This window comes from Cetorhinus maximus, chromosome 17, assembly GCF_964194155.1.
Source record: "Cetorhinus maximus chromosome 17, sCetMax3.hap1.1, whole genome shotgun sequence".
In the NCBI taxonomy this organism is placed as follows: Eukaryota; Metazoa; Chordata; class Chondrichthyes; order Lamniformes; family Cetorhinidae; genus Cetorhinus; species Cetorhinus maximus.
In genome coordinates this window covers 3,319,690-3,340,582 of record NC_135895.1, presented here as the reverse complement: position 1 = coordinate 3,340,582, position 20,893 = coordinate 3,319,690, and the positions used below count along the sequence as shown (strand labels likewise).

Below are 20,893 nucleotides of genomic sequence, written 5' to 3'. Positions count from 1 at the left end.
ACAGCTCCTGCACTACAACAGTGTCTTCAAAAATACTATATTGGCTGTAAAGTGCTTTGAGACTTACTGAGGTTGTGAAAGGTGCTATTGAAATGCAAGTTTGTTCTTGTGATCATTGGACTTCGTCATTCAAATGCAACTTTGGCTCTGCTAACTTGACCAAGTAGTTGATTGAAGTGATTGAGTTGTGAGTAAGAATGGAAAAAGGAGAGTCGCTCCAAATGTAAACCAGCATAATGTTCTAATTTAGTTGGCTAGTTTATTGTATCTTGATTGGGATGATCATTTACGTATATCTCATTCTTAACCTGCACATTTTCTGTGAAGGATTATACAGCTGGTCAAGGAGTAAATGTGATCATAGAAATGTTGGCCAATGTGAATCTGAGCAATGATCTACAACTGCTTTCAAATGGTGGGCGCGTGATCGTAAGTACAAGATCATTGAACGACTTAATTGTACATTAGCTGATTATATTGGTGCTTTAATTGGTCCTAATTTTATTGGACAATGGAACAGGAGTAGGCCATCCAGACCCACGATGCTGCTGCATATACCCATCTCTTTTCATTTAATCCACCATTCAGTTAGGTCATAGCTGATCTTAAGAACATAAGAAATGAGAGCAGGAGTAGGCCATTAGGCCCCTCAAGTCTGCCCCACCATTCAATAAGATCATGGCTGTTCTGCCCCATGCCTCAACTCCTCTTTCATGCCAGCTCCTCATAGCCCTCAACTCCCCGATATTTAAAAATCTATCTGCTTCCTCTTTAAGTACGTTCAAAGATCTAGCCTCCACAACTCTCTGGGGTAGAGAATTCCAGACATTTACTACCCCCTGAGAGAAGAAATTCCTTCACATCTTAGTTTTAAATGAGTGTCCTCTTATTCTTTTTATATACCCGTAGAAGCTCTTGCTGTTTGTTTTTGTATTTCTTGCTAATTTACTTTCATAATCAATTTCTCCCTCTTTATTATACAGTTTAGTTTTTATGTATACCGTAGTTTTTGATTGGATACTCACCACCTTTGTTAACCATGGGTGGTTCATCCTTCTCATCGAGCCCTGCTTTTTGACCAGGATAAATTTTTGCTGAGCGTTGTGAAATATCTGCTTAAATGTTTGCCACTGCTCATCCACTGACCTTCCCCTTAGTCTATTTTCCTAGCTCACTTTAGACAACTCTTTCTTCATACCTCTGTAATTGCCCTTATCTAAGTTGAGGACACTGGTTTGAGACCCAAGTTGCTCGCCCTCAAACTGAATTTGAAATTCTACCATGTTGTGATCGTTAACGCCCTAGAGGATCCTTAACTACGATATCTCTTATTAATCCCACTCCATTACACATTATTAGATCTAAAATAGCCTGTTCCCGGGTAGGTTCTGCAATGTATTGCTCTAAGAAACAATCCCTGATGCACTTTACAAATTCGTCTGATTTGTCCAGTCAATATGCAGATTAAAATCACCCATGACAATTGTAGTGCCCTTCTACACACCACCATTATTTCCTGAGTTATACTTTGTCCTACAGTGAGGCAACTCTTCGGGGCCTATAGACGACTCCCACCGTGACTTCTTCCCCTTGCTATTCCTTATTTTCACCCAAACTGATTCCACATCACGATCTATTGCACCTATATCACTATTCACCACCGCACTGATACCTTCCTTTATTAACAAAGCTACCCCACCTCCTTTTTCTTTTTGCCTATTTTTCCGCAATGTTGAATACCCTTGAATATTGAGTTCTCAGTCTTGGTCACCCTGCAGCCACTTCTCTGTAATAGCTATCAAGTCATATTCACTTATTTCTATTTGTGCCGTCAACTAATTTATCTTGATACAAATGCTACATGCATTCAGATAAAGAGCCTAAAGCTTTGACTTTTTACCATTATTACTCATTCTGGTTCTAATTTCTGCTGCACTCTTCTGCTTATATTTTCTGCTCCTTCCTGTCACACTTTGGTTATCGTTCCTCTCTTCACTACCCTGAACCTCTGCTCTCTCGTTTCTTTTTGATTTTTTAAACTTCCCTTCAATTGCACCCTCCCCCCCCCCCACGAATTAGTTTAAAGTCCTATCTGCAACCCTAGTTATACAATTTGCCAGGACACTGGTCCCAGCATGGTTCAAATGGAGCCTGTCCCAACAGAACAGCTCTCTCCATTTACCCATCTTGGTCCTTAACCCGAATCCCATTACCCAACAAAAATCCACTGATCTCAGTTTTAATAGCTCCAGTGGACCCCCAGCCTCAACAGCTTTTTGTGGGAGAGAATTCCAGATTTCCACTAACCCTTTGTGTGCAGAAGTGCTTCCTGACATCACGCCTCAGCTGCTAGGTCTAATTTTAAGGTTATGCCCCCCCCTGTTCCAGACTCCCCTGGCCAAAGGAAATAGTTCCTCCCAAAAAATGCTGGAAAAGCTCAGCAGTTCTGGCAGCATCTGTGGAGAGAAAACCAGAGTTAACGTTTCAGGTCATCAAAACCAGAAAAAGCTAAGAAATGTAGCAAGTTTAAAGTAAGTACAGAGGGAAAGAAATGGCAGGAGCAAAATAAAAACAAGACAAAATGTGTTTAACTAGCTTGATTTGGTTGATGAGGGTAATGTAGTGTACATGAACTTCCAAAAGGCATTTAATAAAGTGCCCCATAATAAACTTGCCAGCAAATTTGAAGGCCATGGAATAAAAGGGACTGTGGCAGCATGGATACAAAGTTGGCTGAGGAACAGGAAACAGTGAGTAGTAGTGAACGTTTGGAGGACTGGAGGAAGGTATACGCCAGGGTTCTCCAAGGGTTGGCCTAGGAACCCTGCTTTTCTTGATCTATGTTAAATGACCTACACTTGGGTGTACAGGGTGCAGTTTTAAAATTTGCAGATGTGAACTGAGGAGGACGGTGATTGATTTCAAGGCATAGACAGATTTGTAGAATGAGGAGGAGAATTTAATGCAGAGAAGTGTGAAGTGATATATTTGGTAGGAAGAACAAGGAGAAGCAATGTAAAGGATAAAATTCTCAAGGGGTTGAAAGAGCAGAGGGAGCTAGGGGTATATGTGCATAAATTGTTGAAGATGGGAGGGCAGATTGAAAAAGTGGTTAATGAAACAGCCCGGCAGTGATCCTGGGCTTTAACAATAAGGTAATAAAGTGCAAAGCGAGAAAATTACAATGAAACTTTATAAAACACTGATCCGGCCTCAACTGGAATATTGTGACAATTCTGGGTACTGCACTTTAGGAAGGATGTGAAGGCTTTAAAGAGGGTGCAGAAGAGATGAACGAGAATGGTTCCAGGGATGAGGGACTTCAATTACATAGATTGGAGAAGCTGGGGCATTTCTCCTTAGAGAAGAGAAGGTTAAGAGGAGATTTGATGGAGGGGTCTAGACAAAGAGAAACTGTTACCATTGGCAGGAGGACCATGAACTAGAAGACAACAATTTAGGGAATTGGCAAAAGAATCAATGGCAACATAAGGCAAACCCTTTTTATTCAGCATCTAGTTAGGATCTGGAATGCATTGTCTGAGAATGTGATGGAGGCAGATTCAATTGTGGCTTTCAAAAAGGAATGGGATCAGCACCTAAAGAGAAAACATGTAGGGCTATAGAAAAAGGGTGGGAGAGTGGGACTAGCTGCATTGTTCTTGCAGAGAGCTGGCAGGAACATAACGGGCCAAATGGTCTCCTTCTGTGCTATAACTATTCTATATTAACAAAAAAGGGAATTTCTGTGATAGGGTGGAAGACAGGAGAGATTAAATAACAAAGGGGAAGATGGTGCAAGGCAAAAAGAGGTGGTAATGGGAGATGTGAAGAAATAAAAGATGATTTGAGAGGAGCTATAAATGAAATAAGCAGAGTCATTACCAACAGCTGACCCCCAAAAACAAAAAAAAAATGTGTGCAGAGGTTATGATCTTAAGATCTTATGAGGTGGCAGCTCCACAAATATCCTGATCCTCAATGATGGGGGAGCCCAGCACATCAATGCAAAAGACAAGACTGAAGCATTTGCAACAATCTTCAGCCAGAAGCACCAAGTGGATGATCCATCTCAGCCTTCTCCTGAGGTCCCCAGCATCACAGATGCCAGTCTTCAGCCAGTTCAATTCACTCCAAGCGATATCAAGAAACGGCTGAAGACACTGAATGCTGCAAAGGCTATGGGCTCTGACAATATTCTGGCAATAGTACTGAAGACTTTTGCTCCAGAACCAGCTATCCCCCTAGCCAAGCTGTTCCAATACAGCTATAACACTGGCATCTACCCGGCAATGTGGAAAATTACCCAGGTATACCCTGTACACAAAAAGCAGGCTAAACCCAAGCTGGCCAAATACCGCCCCATCAGTCTACTAAGGCAGTAATCTCAGGATTACTCCCTGTCCTATGTATAAGCTGGAGAACCTATGTAGGATCAGATTTCTGACACATTGGGATCTGTTCTGGGGAAGGTGTACAAGCTAGACAGTCTACACCTGAACAGGACGAGGACAAATATCCTCACAGGGAAATTTGATAGTGCTGCTGGGGGGTTTAAACTAGATTGGCAGGGGGGTGGGAACCTGAGGGCAAAGTCAGAGCAGGGAACAGAAGATGGAGAATTAGTGAGTGACTCTGAAAGACAGAAGCAGCACAGGTTAAAAAGTGCACAGCACAGGAATTTGGCAGTGTTGAAAGGTATATATATATAAACACAAGGAGCATAGTAAATAAAGCTGATGAGCTGAGGACACAGATAGACAAATGGCAGTGGGATATCATTGCTATAGCAGAAACTTGGCTTAAAGAGGGGCAAAAATGGCAGCTCAAGATTCCTGGAGTTTTCAGGCAGGATAGGGAAAGGGATCAAAAAGGTGGAGGTATATTATTGTTGGCTAAAGAATCAATTACTGTTGTGAGGAGGGATGAGATACTAAATGAATCATCAAATGAGGCTATATGGGCTGAGCTCAGAAATAAAAAAAGGGGCAGCCACACTGCTAGGAGTGTATTATAGACCCCCAAATAGTGGAAGGGAGTTAGAAGAGCAAATATGTAGACAGATTTCTGAGTGCAAAAACAATAGGGCAGTAATTGTTGAGGACTTCAACTACCCTAATATCTGTTGGGATATGAACAGTGTGAAGGGCACAGAGGGCACAAATTTCTTGAACTGCATTCAAGAGAACTTTTTTAGCCAGAACATAACAATCCCAACGAGAGGGGCACAATTCTAGATTTAGTCTTCAGAAATTAAGTTGGGCAAGTGGATGAAGTAGCAGTGGGGGACCATTTTGGAGATAGTGATCATAATATAGTTAGATTTAGCACCATTATGTAAAAGGACAAAGATAGAACAAGAGTAAAAGTTCTAAATTGGGGAAAGACAAATTTTACAAAGCTGAGAGGTGAGCTGGTGAGAGTGGACTGGATACAGCTATTAGAAGGAAAAACTGTGTCAAATCAGTGGGAGGCATTCAAAGGTGAGATTCTACGGGCACAGTGTAGACATGTCCGCACAAAGAAAAAGGGTGGTATTGCCAAATCTAGAGCCCCCTGGTTATCCAGAAGCATACAGGCCAAGATAAGGCAGAAAAAGAAAGCTTATGACAATCACAAAAGGCTTAATACTGTAGGAAACCTAGAGGAGTATAGAAAGTACGGGGGTGAAGTAAAAAAGAAAATTAGGAAAGCAAAGAGAAGATATGGAAGATATGACCCCTGGTTCTGGACTCTCCCACTATCGGGAACATCCTCCCTGCATCTACCCTGTCTGGTCCTGTTAGAATTTTATAGGTTTCTATGAGATCCCCCTCATTCTTCTGAACTCCAGCGAATATAATCCTAACCGACTCAATCTCTCCTCATATGTCAGTCCCGCCATCCCAGGAATCAGTCTGGTAAACCTTCACTGCACTTCCTCTATAGCAAGAACATCCTTCCTCAGATAAGGAGACCAAAACTGCACACATTCCAAGTGTGGTTTCACCAAGGCCCTGTATAATTGCAGCAAGACATCCCTGCTCCTGTACTTGAATTGGCAGGTAAAATCAAAGAAAACCCAAAGATGTTTTACCAGTACATGATGAGCAAGAGAATAACTAAGGAAAGGGTCAGGCCTATCAGAGATGTAAATGGTATCTTGTGGGTTGATGCTGAAGATGTGAGGAGGGTTTTCAATGAACACTTTGTCTCTGTCTTCGCTAAGGAGAGGGATGGTGCAGACATTCTAGTTAAAGAGGAGTGTGAAACATAAGATACAATAAGCATATTGAGAGAGGAAGTACTGGAGAGACTGACATCCTTGAAGGTAGATAAATCACCAGGGCCAGATGGATTGTATCCCAGGCTGTTGAAGGAAGCCAGGGAGGAAGTAGCAGATGCTCTGAGGATCATTTTCCAATTCTCACTAGATACAGGTGAATTGCAGGATTGCAGGTCTGCCGACTTTGTACCATTATTTAAAAAGGGTGCATGGAATAGGCCAGAAAATTATAGGCCAGCCTAACTTTGGTTGGCAAATTATTAGAAACAATTCTGAGAGACAGGATAAACTGTCACTTAGAAAGGCACGGATTAATCAGGGTTAGCCAGCATGGCTTTGTTAGGGGAAGATCGTGTCTCACTAACTTAACAGAATTTTTTGAGGAACTAACAAGGAGGATTGATGAGTGTGGTGCAGTGGATATTTTCTACATGGATTTCAGTAAGGTATTTGACAAGGTCCCACATGGCAGACTGGTCAGGAAAGTGTGATCTCATGGGATACAGGGAAAGGTGGCAAGTTGGATCCAAAATTGGCTCAGTGACAGGAAACAAAAGGTAATAGAAACCATAGAAACATAGAAAATAGGAGCAGGAGTAGGCCATTCAGCCCTTCGAACCTGCTCCGCCATTCACTATGATCACAGAATCACAGTGCAGAAGAGGCCCTTCGGCCCATCGAGTCTGCACCGACACGTGAGAAACACCTGACCTACCTACCTAATCCCATTTACCAGCGCTAGGCCCAAAGCCTTGAATGTTATGACGTGCCAAGTGCTCATCCAGGTACTTCTTAAAGGATGTGAGGTAACCCGCCTCTACCACCCTCCCAGGCAGCGCATTCCAGACTGTCACCACCCTCTGGATAAAAAAGATTTGTCTCACATCCCCCCTAAACCTCCTGCCCCTCACCTTAAACTTATGCCCCCTTGTAACTGACCCTTCAACTAAGGGGAACAACTGCTCCCTATCCACCCTGTCCATGCCCCTCATAATCTTGTACACCTCGATCAGGTCGCCCCTCAGTCTTCTCTGCTCCAACGAAAACAACCCAAGTCTATCCAACCTCTCTTCATAACTTAAATGTTTCATCCCAGGCAACATCCTGGTGAATCTCCTCTGCACCCCCTCCAGTGCAATCACATCCTTCCTATAATGTGGCGACCAAAACTGCACACAGTACTCCAGCTGTGGCCTCACCAAGGTTCTATACAACTTCAACATGACCTCCCTACTTTTATAATCTATGCCTCGATTGATAAAGGCGAGTGTCCCATATGCCTTTTTCACCACCCCACTATCATGTCCCTCTGCCTTCAGAGACCTATGGACACACACGCCAAGGTCCCTTTGTTCCTCAGAACTTCCTAGTGCCATGCCGTTCATTGAATACTTCCTTGTCAAATTACTCCTTCCAAAGTGTATCACCTCACACTTTTCAGGGTTAAATTCCATCTGCCATTTATCTGCCCATTTGACCATCCCATCTATATCTTCCTGTAGCCCAAGACACTCAACCTCACTGTTAACCACCCGGCCAATCTTTGTGTCATCCACAAACTTACAAATCCTATCCCCTACATAGTCATCCATGTCGTTTATATAAATGACAAATAGTAGGGGACCGAGCACAGATCCCTATGGTACACCACTGGACACTGGCTTCCAGTCACTAAAGCATCCTTCTGTCATCACCCTCTGTCTCCTACAACTAAGCCAATTTTGAATCCACCTTATCAAATTACCCTGTATCCCATGTGCCTTTGCCTTCTTTATAAGTCTCCCATGTGGGACCTTGTCAAAGGCTTTGCTGAAATTCATATAAACTGCATCAACTGCACTACCCTCATCTACACACCTGGTCACCTCCTCAAAAAATTCAATCAAATTTGTTAGGCATGACCTCCCTCTGACAAAGCCATGCTGACTATTCCTGATCAAATCTTGCCTCTCCAAGTGGAGATAGATACTCTCCTTTAGAATTTTCTCCAATAGTTTCCCTACCACTGACGTGAGACTCACTGGCCTGTAGATCCCTGGCTTAACTCTACAACCCTTCTTAAATAGCGGAACCACATTAGCCGTTCTCCAGTCCTCTGGCACCTCCCCCGTGGCCAGAGAGGAATTAAAAATTTGGGTCAGAGCCCCTGCAATCTCCTCCCTTGCCTCCCTCAGCAGTCTGGGACACAAATCATCCAGACCTGGAGATTTGTCCACTTTTAAGCCTGCCAACACTTCCAATACCTTGTCACTCCCTATATCAATTTGCTTAAGAACCTCGCAGTCTCTCATCCCGAGTTCAATACCTTCATCCTCATTCTCTTGGGTGAAGACGGACGTGAAATATTCATTCAACACTTTACCGATGTCCTCTAGCTGCACCCATAGATTGCCACATTGGTCCCTAATGGCCCTATTCTTTCCCTGATTATCCTCTTCCCATTGATATACTTATAGAATATCTTGGGATTTTCCCTACTTTTCCCAGCCAGAGCTTTCTCATATCCCCTCTTTGCTCTCCTAATTGCTTTCTTAAGCTCTACCCTGCACTGTTTGTCCTCCACTAATGCCTCTGCTGATTTGCTTCCCTTGTAGCTGCTAAAAGCCTCTCTTTTCCTTCTCATCGTAACCTGAATATCTCTGGTCATCCATGGTTCTCTGGGCTTGTTACTCCTTCCTATCACCCTAGAGGGAACATGTTGAGTCTGTACCCTCCCCTTTTCCTTTTTGAACACTCCCCACTGCTCTTCTGTAGATTTCCCCACAAGTAACTGTTCCCAATCTACCTTGGCCAGATCCTGCCTTGTTTTACTAAAATCCACTCTCCTCCAATCCAAAACATTTTTTTGCAACTTGTCGATTTCTTTGTCCATAACAAACTTAAACTGTACCATGTTGTGGTCGCTATCGCTAAAATGCTCGCCCACCACCACCTCAGCCACTTGTCCGGCTTCATTCTCCAGAATTAGGTCCAGCAATGCACCGTCCCTTGTTGGACCCTTTACATATTGACCTAAAAAGTTCTCCTGTACACATTTCAAGAAATCCACTCCATCCAAGCCCTTAAGACTATGTCTATTCCAAATAATGTTGGGAAAGTTGAAATCACCTAATATAATTACCCGATTGTTATTGTTTTTACACACCTCCACAAATTGTGCACACGTTTGCTCCTCAATTTCCTGCTGACCATCTGGGGGTCTATAATAAACACCTTTTTTATTCCTAAGCTTTACCCACAAAGCTTCATTGGATTCCCCCTCCAAGATATCATCTCTCCTTACTACAGTAACTGACTCCTTAACTAATAATGCAACGCCGCCTCTTTGTCAGTCCTGCCTCCCCTGTCTCGCCTGAAGATTCTATATCCCAGAAAGTTGAGCTGCCAATCCTGCCCTTCCCTCAACCATGTCTCAGTGATGGCTACTATATCACAATTCCACCTGTCAATCCTCACCCTTAACTTATTCGTTTTACCTGTAATACTCCTGGCATTAAAGTAGAGGCCATCCAGCCTTGCCTTACTCCCTTGAAGCTTATTGCAGCTGTACTCCCTCTGACTTGATTGTTTTACTGTATTATGATGTGTCCCTATTCTGCTAACATTTGGTGTCCCCGCCCCCGATCATCCAACTCAATAACCCGCTTCCGCTTTCTCCCCATATCTTATGATCCCTTTCGCCCCAAGAGCTATATCTAACTTTCTTCTTGAAAACATACAATGTTTTGGCTTCAACTACTTTCTGTGGTAGCGAATTCCACAGGCTTACAACTCTCTGGGTGAAGAAATTTCTCCTCATCTCAGTCCTATATGGTCTACCCCATATCTTCAGACTGTGACCCCTGGTTTTGGACTCTCCCACCATCGGGAACATCCTTCCTGCATCTACCCTGTCTAGTCCTGTTAGAATTTTATAGGTTTCTATGAGATCCCCCCCCTTATTCTTCTGAACTCCAGCGAATATAATCCTAACCGACTCAATCTCTCCTCATATGTCAGTCCCGCCACCCCAGGAATCAGTCTGGTAAACCTTCGCTGCACTCCCTCTATAGCGAGAACATCCTTCCTCAGATAAGGAGACCAAAACTGCACACAGTATTCCAAGTGTGGTCTCACCAAGGCCCTGTACAATTGCAACAAGACATCCCTGCTCCTGTACTCGAATCCTCTCGCTATGAAGGCCAATGTACCATTTGCCTTCTTTACCGCCTTCTGCACCTGCATGCTTACCTTTAACGACTGGTGTATGAGGACACCCAGGTCTTGTTGCACATTCCCCTCTCTCAATTTATAGCCATTCAGATAATAATCTGCCTTCCTGTTTTTGCTATCAAAGTGGATAACCTCAGCACCGATCCCTGCGGTACCCCATTAGTCACTGCCTGCCTTTCGGAAAAAGACCCGTTTATTCCTACACTTTGTTCCTTGTCTGCCAACCAGTTTTCTATCCATCTCAATACACTACCCCCAATCTCATGCGCTTTAGTTTTACACGCTAATCTCTTATGTGGGACTTTGTCATAAGCCTTCTGAAAGTCCAAATAAACTACATCCACTGGCTCCCCCTCATCAATTCTACAAGTTACATTCTCAAAAAATTCCAGTAGATTTGTCAAGCATGATTTCCCTTTTGTAAATCAATGCTGACTCTGTCCGATTCTGCCACTATTTTTATAATGGACTGTAGAATTTCCCCCCCTAACGATGGCAGGCTGACTGGTCTATAATTCCCTGTTTTCTCTCTACCTCCCTTTTTAAATAGTGGGGTTACATTAGCTACCCTCCAATCTGTAGGAACTGTTCCAGAGTCTATAGAATCTCGGAAGATGACCCCCAATGCATCCACTATTTCTAGGGCCACTTCCTTGAGTACTCTGGACTAGATTATCAGGTCCTGGGGATTTATCAGCCTTCATTCCCATCAATTTCTTCAACACCATTTCCCTACTAATACTGATTTCTTTCAGTTCCTCCCTCTCACCAAACCTTGTGTTCCCCAACATTTCTGGTATGTTATTTGTGTCCTCCTTTGTGAAGACAGAACCAAAGTATGTATTTAGTTGGTCAGCCATTTCTTTGTTCTCCATTATAAATTCCCCTGTTTCATACTGTAAGGGATCTACATTTGTCTTCACCAATCTTTTTCTCTTCACATACTTATAGAAACCTTTACAGTCAGTTCTTATGTTCCCCGCACGCTTACTCTCATACTATATTTTCCCTTAATCAATCCCTTGGTCCACCTTTGCTGAATTGCTCCCAATCCTCGGGTCTGTTGTTTATTCTGGCCAATTTGTATGCTTCTTCCTTGGATCTAATACTATATCTAATTTCCCTTGTAAGCCATGGTTTGGCCACCATTCCTATTTTACTTTTGCGCCAGACAGGAATAAACAATTGTTGCAGTTCACCCGTGCGCTCTTTGAATATTTGCCATTGCCTACCCACCATCATCCCGTTAAGTAACATTTCCCAATCCATCAAAGCCAACTCGCGTCTCATACCATCATAGTTTCCTTTATTAAGATTCAGGACCCTAGTCTCAGAATCAACTATGTCACTCTCCATCTTGATGAAGAATTTTATCATATTATGGTTGCTCATCCCCAAAGGGCCTCGCAAACTAGATTGCCAATTATTCCTTTCTCACTACACAATACCCAGTCTAGGATGGCCTGTTCTGTAGTTGGCTCCTCAACGTATTGGTCCAGAAAACCATCCCGTATACAGTCCAGGAATTCCTCCGCTGTATTGTTACTAATTTGATTTGCCCAATCTATATGCAGATTAAAATCACCCATAATTACAGATGTTCCTTTATTGCATGCATCTCTAATTTCCTGTTTAATGCCATTCCCAACATCACCACTACAGTTTGCGGGTCTATATACAACCCCCACTAACGTTTTTTTCCCATTAGTGTTTCTCAGCTCTACCCGTACAGATTCCACGTCGGAGCTAATATCTTTCCTCACTATTGCATTAATTTCCTCTTTAACTAGCAATGCAACTCCACCGCCTTTTCCTTTTTGTCTGTCCTTCCTAAATACTGAATACCCCTGGATGTTCAGTTCCCATCCCTAGTCACCCTGCAGCCATGTCTCCGTAATCCCGACTATATCATACCTGTTTACATCAATTTGCGCGGTTAATTCAACCACTTTATTACGAATGCTCCTCGCGTTAAAGCACAAAGCCTTAAGGCTTGTCTTTATAACATTACTTGTCCCGTTCCCATTATTTTTCACTGAGGCCCTGTTTGATACTTGCCCTTGGTTTCTCTGCCTATCACTTTTTTTATTCCCCTTTCTGTCTTTTGTTCTTGTCCTTGATTCCCCCTCCGCTGACTCCTTGCATAGGTTCCCGTCCCCCTGCCATTTTAGTTTAAACCCTCCCCAACCACTCTAGCAAATATTCCCCCTAGGACATTAGTCCCTGCCCTGCACAGGTGTAACTCGTCCAGTTTGTACAGGTCCCACCTCCCCCAGAACTGGTCCCAATGTCCCAGGAATCTGAAACCCTCTCCCTCACACCATCTCTTCAGCCATGTATTCATCTGATATCTCCTGCTGGTAGTAATCCTGAGATCACTACCTTTGAGGTCCTACTTTTCAACTTCCTTCCTAACTCCCTATATTCTGCTTTTTTAAGACCTCATCCCTTTTTTTTCCCTATGTCGTTTGTACCAATGTGTACCACGACCACTGGCTGTTCACCCTCCCCCTTCAGAATGGTCGATGGATGTTCTTGTGAATGGAAAACGGTTTCCAGTAGCGTTCCACAGGGCTCAGTGCCGAGGCCCTTGCTGTTTGTTGTATATATTAAAGATTTAGACTTAAATGTGGGAGGCATTATTGGGAAATTTACAGATGACACAAAAATTGGCCGTGTAGTTGATAGTGAAGAGGATAGCTGTCGACTCCAGAATGATATGAATGGTTTGGTTGAGTGGGCGGGGAAGTGGCAAATGGAATTCAACCCAGAAAACTGTGAGGTAATGCATTTTGGGAGGGCAAACAAAGCAAGGGAATACTCAATAAATGGGAGGATATTGAGAGATGTTGAGGAAATGAGAGACCTTGGAGTACATGTTCTCAGAACCTTGAAGGTGGCAGGACAGGTGGACAAGGTAGTCAAGAAAGCATATGGAATTCTTTCCTTTATTGGGCGAGGTATTGAATACAAAAGCAGGGATGTAATGATGGAACTGTATAAAATGCTGGTTAGGCCACAGCTGGAATTTTGTGTATAGTTCTGGCCACCACAGTACAGGAAGGACATAATTGCTCTGGAGAGAGTGCAGAGGAGATTTACCAGGGCTTGAAGCAGAGATTGGATAGGCTAGGGTCGTTTTCCTTAGAACAGAAGAGGCTAAGGGGTGATCTAATTGAGGTGTGCAAAATTATGAGGGGCCTAGATAGGATAGACAGGACAGACTTGTTTCCCCTGGATGAGGAGTCAACTAACAGGGCACATAAATTTAAGATAATTGGTAGAAGGATTAGAGGGGACATGAGGAAAACCTTTTTCACCCAGAGGGTGGTGAGGCTTCTGGAATTCACTGCCTAAGTTGGTGGTTGAGGCTAAAACACTGATGTTTCGGCAGATGGTAAATGCTGAGCTGCTCAAATCCCAGAGGGAAACTTGAAATAGCTGCCAAAATGGTTTTTACAATTTGTATAGAATGAGGAGCAGTTCTGAAATCAGGAAATGACGTCCCAGACTACTTGTGATGATTTTATAGTTAAGTAAACATTTATTAAAATAATAAAGAAAAAACAAATAAAACACAATTACACTTAAACACCCAAATGGCTTCACACAATAAACTACTTTAAAACAGTTCCACAAATCTTAACTTAACTACCTTCAGAGCTAACCTTCCCCTTTTCTGTTTAGCAACTATCCTTATAGATTTTAGAATCTATAGAAGTACAGTAAATTTTACCACACAGTGCGTTTTCCTTGGGGTTCCCTCTGAGGCTGGCAGCAACTGGGTCTTTCAGTCTGGCCTTGTTCACACTCTTCTAGGAGTTCTAAGCAGCTGCCCCTTCAAATAGACTTCAGTATTTCCTTAAATTCATTCCTTCCCTTTGATCTCTCTATATTATCTCAACCAGTCTCTTCAGTGATGCTTTCTTCCCAGAATTGATTAGATTGTTCTTTACTTTAGCTCTTAGACTTGTAAAATCAAAGTTACTCTATCTTTCCCGCTTACTTCCATTATTTTTAAATGTATTCCATCCATCATTTATCTATACCTTTTATGCCCTTTTAGTCTTATTTCACCCCACCCCCACTGTACCTTGCTTGTCCTGCTATCCACTCTTAATTAGCACATTCTTTTAGATAATATCACCACCTTCAACACATCTTTGTTCTTTTGTCTGTGACATCTTTTGGTTATCTCCTCCTATCACTGCTTGCTTGTCCCAACAACCCCCCCCCCCACCTTAAACCATCTTATATTTCACCCCTCTCCTATTATTACTTAGTTCTGTTGAAGGGTCATGAGGACTCGAATCGTCAACTGTATTCTTCTCCGCCGATGCTGTCAGACCTGCTGAGTTTTTCCAGGTATTTCTGTTTCTGTTTTTGTTTTGGATTTCCAGCATCCGCAGTTTTTTGTTTTTATATCTATCTTTACTCTGATAGAAGTTCTTCTCGGTTCATTAACATATCAAAACCACTGTTGACTCTAGACCCTTGCAGTCACTCTAGTTCTTAATCCAATTATAGCCTGACTTCCAGTACATCAGAAAATATGCCAAGATTATTACCAGAAGAAAAATATTACAATTTCTTGTTTTCGTGACACTCAACTCATTTAAAAGGTTCTGGTGAAGAGTCATTCGGACTCGAAACGTTAACTGTATTCCTCTCCGCAGATGCTGTCAGACCTGCTGAGTTTTTCCAGGTATTTTTGTTTTTGTTTCAGATTTCCAGCATCCGCAGTTTTTTGCTTTTATCATTTAAAAGGTACCTGGATCTGCATCTGAAGTGCTGCAGCCTGCCAGGTTACGGACCAGGTGCTAGAAAGTGGGTTTAAAATGAGCAGCTAGTTTCTTTTCTCTCTTTTTGACTGGTGCAGACACAATGGTCTGAATGGCCTCTTTCTGCACTGTAAACTTTCCTACAGTTCTATGTGCATGGAAGGAGTCGTCAACAGTGCTACCAAGTAACACTTACTCAGCAATAACCTACTCATTGATGCTAAATTTGGGTTCTGCCAGGACCACTCAGGCTCTGACCTCATTACAGCCTTAGTCCAAATATGGACAAAAGAGCTGAATTCAAAGGTGAGATGAGAGTGACTGCTCTTGACAGCAAGGCAGAATTTGACTGAGTGTGGCATCAAGGAGTCCTAGCAAAACGGAAGTGGTTGGGAATCAGGGGGGAAACTCTCCATTGGTTGGAGTCATACCTAGCACAAAGGAAGATACTGGTGGTTGTTGGAAGTCAATCATCTCAGTCCGGGGACATCACTGCAGGAGTTCCTCAGGTTAGTGACCTAGACCCAACCATCTTCAGCTGCTTCATCAATGACCTTCCCACTATCATAAGGTCAAAGTACAGATGTTCGCTGATGATTGCACAATGTTCAGCACCATTCGCAATTCCTCAGATACTGATACAGTCCGTGTCCATATGCAGCAAGACATGGATAACATTCAAACTTGGGCTGATAAGTGGCAAGTAACATCCTCTCCAGGCAATGACCATCTCCAACAAACGAGAATCCAAATATCCCCCTTTGACCATTCAATAGCACTAGCATTGCTGAATTCCCCCACTATCAACAACTTGGGGGTTACCATTGACCAGAAACTGAACTGGACTAGCCATATAAATACTGTGGCTACAAGAGCGTCAGAGGCTGGGAATTCTGGGGCGCGTAACTCACCTCCTGACTTCTCAAAGCCTGTCCACCATCTACAAAGCACAAGTCAGGAGTGTGACAGGTAAGCAGTGGCATAGTGGTATTGTCACTGTACTGGTATTTCAGAGACCCACGGTAATGCTCTGGGGACCTGGGTTTGAATCCCCCCACGGATGGTGAAATTTGAATCCAATAAAAATCTGGAATTAAAAGTCTGATAATGACCACACAACCTCTGCTGATTGTCGTAAAACTTCATCTGGTTCACTAATGTCCTTTAGGAAACCTGCTGCCCTTACCTGGTCTGGTCTACATGTGACTCCAGACCCACAGCAATGTGGTTGACTCTTAAATGCTCTCTGACCAAGGGCAAGGGCAATTAGTGATGGACAATAAATGCTGGCCTAGCCAGCAATGCCCACATTCCATTCCACTTGCCTGGATGAGTGCTATTCCAGGACAAAGCAGCCCTGCTTGATTGGCTCCCCATCCACCATCTTAAACCTTCACTCCCTCCACTGCCAACACACAATGGAAAAAATGAGTACCATCTACAAGATGCACTGCAACAACTCACCAAGTCTTCATCCACACATCTTCCAAACCAGCGGCCTCCACTAACTAGAAGGACATTGACAATGGATGCATAGGAACACCACCACCTGCAAGCTCCTTTCAAGTCACTCACCATCCTGACTTGGAAATATATCGCTGTTCCTTCACTGTCTCTGGGTCAAAATCCTGGAACTCTCTCCCCAACAGCACTGTGGGTGTACCTACACCACATGGACTGCAGTAGTTCAATAAGGTGGCTCACCACCACTTCAAGGGCAATTAGGGATGGGCAATAAACGCTGGCCTTTCCAGTAACACCCACATCCCATGAAAGAATAAAAAAAAGTTATTAAGGCTGTAAAGTGCCTTATCGAAAGATGAGGTTCTGTTCCTTGAGTTTAGATTGAGCTTCGATGGAAGTGTAGGAGGTCAACGACAGAGAGGTCAGTGGGATTGGAGCGAAGAATTAAAATGACAGAGGACTGAAAGTTTGTTAACTCTGTTTTTCTTTCTCTGCCAGTTCTGAGTATTTCCAGCATTTTCTGTTTTCATTTCAGATTATCAGCATTTGCAGTATTTTGCTTTTGAAATAGGGTACTCAGAGGAATACAAACTAGGCACTTTACAACCTTCTGGACTCAACATTGAGTTCAATACCTTCAGTCCATGAACTCTGTCCTCCATTTTGACTTTTTTCCCCCCAAGTGCCAGTGTGTATCTTGTTTTCATATTATTGTTTTCAAAGCTCACCTTATTAACACCTACTCTGGACTAATACTTTGTTTCCTTACTACAACCATTACCACTCTTGTTGCCTTTTATTTCATGGTATCTTTGATATTTAATCTCTCCTATCCTCTAACCTTTCTCCGACTTCTTTTGTTCCATCTGACCCTTCCCCCAACCTTGCCCCCCCACCCCCCAACTCTCCCTTTTTCAACAGCATAAAACTCATCATATTTCTACATCTCTTCAGTTAGGAAGATAGGAAATAGGAGCAGGATTCAGGGATGATGTTTCCCCTGGTTTGAGGGGTCTAGAACAAGGGGTCACAGTCTGAGGATATGGGTAGGGCATTTAGGACTGAGATGAGGAGAAATTTCTTCACTCAGCGGATGGTGGGCCTGTGGAATTCTCTACCACAGAAGACTGTGGAGGCCAAGTCACTGAATATATTTAAGAAGGAAATAGTTAGATTTCTAGACACTAAAGGCGTCATCAGCCAGGGGAAATGCCCTATCCACATCTACTCTATCACATCCTGTAAGAATTTTGTAAGTTAAAATGAGAGGTGAACTCTAGAGAATACAGGCCCAGTTTCCTCACTCTCCGCATAAGACAATCCTGCCATCCCAGGGATTAGTCTGGTGAACTTCCGTTGCATTCCCTCTATGGCAAGTACTTCCTTCCTTAGAGAAGGAGACCAAAACTGCACACAATACTCCAGGTACAGCCTCACCAAGGCTCTATACAGCTGCAGCAAGACATCTTTACTCGTGTACTCAAATCCCCTCGCAATGAAGGCCAACATACCATTTGCCTTCCTAATTGCTTGCTGCATATTCATGCCAGCTTTTAGTCAATCCTGAACAAGGAAACCCAGCTCCCTTTGGATATTAATGCTTCCCAACCTCTCACCATTTAAGAAATACTCTGCCTTTTTGTTTTTTCTACCAAAGAAGACTCTTCTGAAGAAGAGTCATATGGACTCGAAACGTTAACTCTGTTTCTGTCTCCACAGATGCTGTCAGACCTGCTGAGATTATCAGCACTTTCTGTTTTTATTACAGTTGTTATTAAGATGTGTGATTGACACTATTGTTAGAACTGCTTTTATTTTACAGATTGTAGGCTGCAGAGGTTCAATTGAGATAAATCCCAGGGATACCATGGCTAAGGAGTCCAGCATCATTGGGGTTGCATTGGCTACTGCAACTAAGGTAAGAAGAGCACATTTCAAAAACTTGCTTTAAGGATCAGTGGGTAGAGTTGCTGCATGGACTCATAATACATCCGTACCTCATTTCTCTTTGCATTGTTTCAATGCCGTGCTAACTAAACAGTTTACACTTTCATCAAAACAGCAGAGAGGATTTGCCATAAGAGTGTTAGACCAATAACTTTCAAATTCTGGGGTGTTGCACCAGGGGGGTACCGCAGAGATGTGATGGAGGACCAACGCCCCCCTCCCTGGAAATCCCCAAGTAATGGTTGCATTGCAATTGCCTGGGAAGTGCAAACTTGCATTGGACAATTGCCCTGCACTGGGAAACATCCAATACTCTGATTTAAATCACGGTCTTTGGGTGGTTCTGTCTGTCTTACAGAAATAGTAGAATAATTAAAACCACTTCTAACTCCTGGGTAACCTAGTATTGACCCCTTCCCACCCCGACTACCCCCCAACATCCCCCCTCCCGAACTCCCCACGGGACCCCCGACAACCCTCCCCATCCTCCAAACACCCCGTGCGAGACCCCCCATCCCTACCCCTCAACTACCCCCCAATCACCCCCCACTGACCACCACCGTCCACTCCCCCCGCAACTGAACCCTCCTGATACCCCCATCCTATCCACCTACCTTCCACTCTAATCTTCTCCCTGGCTTTTCAAAGTGCCTGGACCTTTAAACCTATCTGCTTTATGGTAGCTAGTGCTGTTAAAAAAGGGGCCTGTCTTCCTTGTCTTTGACTCTCCTGCTTTGACAGAAGGCCCCAGGAACCCATTGCACTGCACCTTTCTCATCCAGCCCGAGTCGGAAGGTCAGGCGGGAAAGGTGTGTCTGTATTTCAGTGTAAGTATCTAGGGGCAGAGTGGCAATCTGACTGTTGTATAAGAACAGTAACAATTAGAATTTCTACCTTCCCATATGTTTAAACACACCATTGCAGACACTTGTCCTTCTTAAATTTGGCTCGACAGACATTTCCCCTTCCTTACAACCAGAAGTTAATTAGGAGCAGAGCACAAGGTTTTTCAAATCCCAGGCTGATACTACATGTATTATTTACCCCCGTGCTTGCTGGTTCCCAGCCTGATAATGCCTCAATTTTAAAATGCTCATCCTTGTTTTCAAATTGTGCGACAGCCGTGACTCAAGTGGACAACACTTCTGCCTCTCAGTCAGAAGGTTGTAGGCGCGTGCTCCACTGCAGAGACTTGAGCACAAAATCCTAGGGCAACATTCCAATGCAGCACTGTTGGAGGTAGTATCTTTGAAATAAGATGATAAACCAAGGTCCCATCTGCTCTCTCAGGTGGATGTAAAAGATCCTATGTGCACTATTTTGAAGAAGAGCAGGGGAGTTAGTTGTGTGCTGGTCAATATTTATCCCTCAATTAACACCAAAAAAAGATTATCTGGTCCTTATCACACTGCTGTTTCTGGGAGCTTTCTGTGCGCAAATTGGCTGCTGCGTTTTCTATACATCTATCCAAATTTAGCACTCCTAATGTGTTCCTAAAAAATCACGTGCTAAAGAAAAACGTGTTAATCGAGAGTCACTTTCGCATCGGAAAGCATGCAATAAGATGGTTTACATTCATGAACTGTAATGTTTACATTAAAAACCTGTGGTTTCTTTGAACCTAACTGGTCCATAAATCCTCTTACTAACTCTTAATAACTTACTAACAAAAACAAAAATAGCTGGAAAAACTCAGCAGGTCTGACAGCATCTGCGGAGAGGAACACAGTTAATGTTTCGAGTCCGAATGACTCTTCATCAGAACTAAAGAAACATAGAAATGTGGTGAAGTATAAGCTGGTTGAGTTGGGGAGGAGGGTGGGGGTGGAGACAGGTAGAGCTGGATAGAGGGCCAGTGATAGGTGGAGGCAAAGAAGAGATTGCCAAAGATGTCATAGACAAAAGGACAAAGTGGTGTTGACAGTGGTGATATTATCTAAGGAATGTGCTAATGGTGATATTAAGGGTAGAAAGCAGGACAAGCTAGTGGCAGATCGCCCTAGTGGGGGTGGGGTGGGGGGAAGGGATCAAAATGGGCTAAAAGGTGGAGATAAAACGATAGATCGAAATAAATTTAAAAATAGGTGGGAAAAGAAAAATATGTTTTAAAAATATAAATTTGGAAAAAGGGGGATCGGAAAGGGGATGGGGATGGGGATGGAGGAGAGTGCATGATCTAAAGTTGTTGAACTCAATGTTAAGTCCGGAAGGCTGTAGAGTGCCT

The 20,893-nt window shown here is 43.2% G+C and overlaps 1 protein-coding gene across 4 annotated transcripts in view; it reads left to right on the top strand.

Annotated features, from left to right (window-relative positions):
• Positions 1-20,893, top strand: part of cryz (crystallin, zeta (quinone reductase)) — a 1,066,321-nt gene that overhangs the window by 1,033,021 nt on the left and 12,407 nt on the right. For all 4 annotated transcript variants that reach the window (XM_078560653.1, XM_078560655.1, XM_078560654.1 and 1 more), the window contains exons 7-8: positions 328-429; positions 18,545-18,640. In XM_078560653.1, coding sequence (XP_078416779.1) covers positions 328-429; positions 18,545-18,640 — 198 coding nt within the window. The remainder of the gene's footprint in view (positions 1-327; positions 430-18,544; positions 18,641-20,893) is intronic.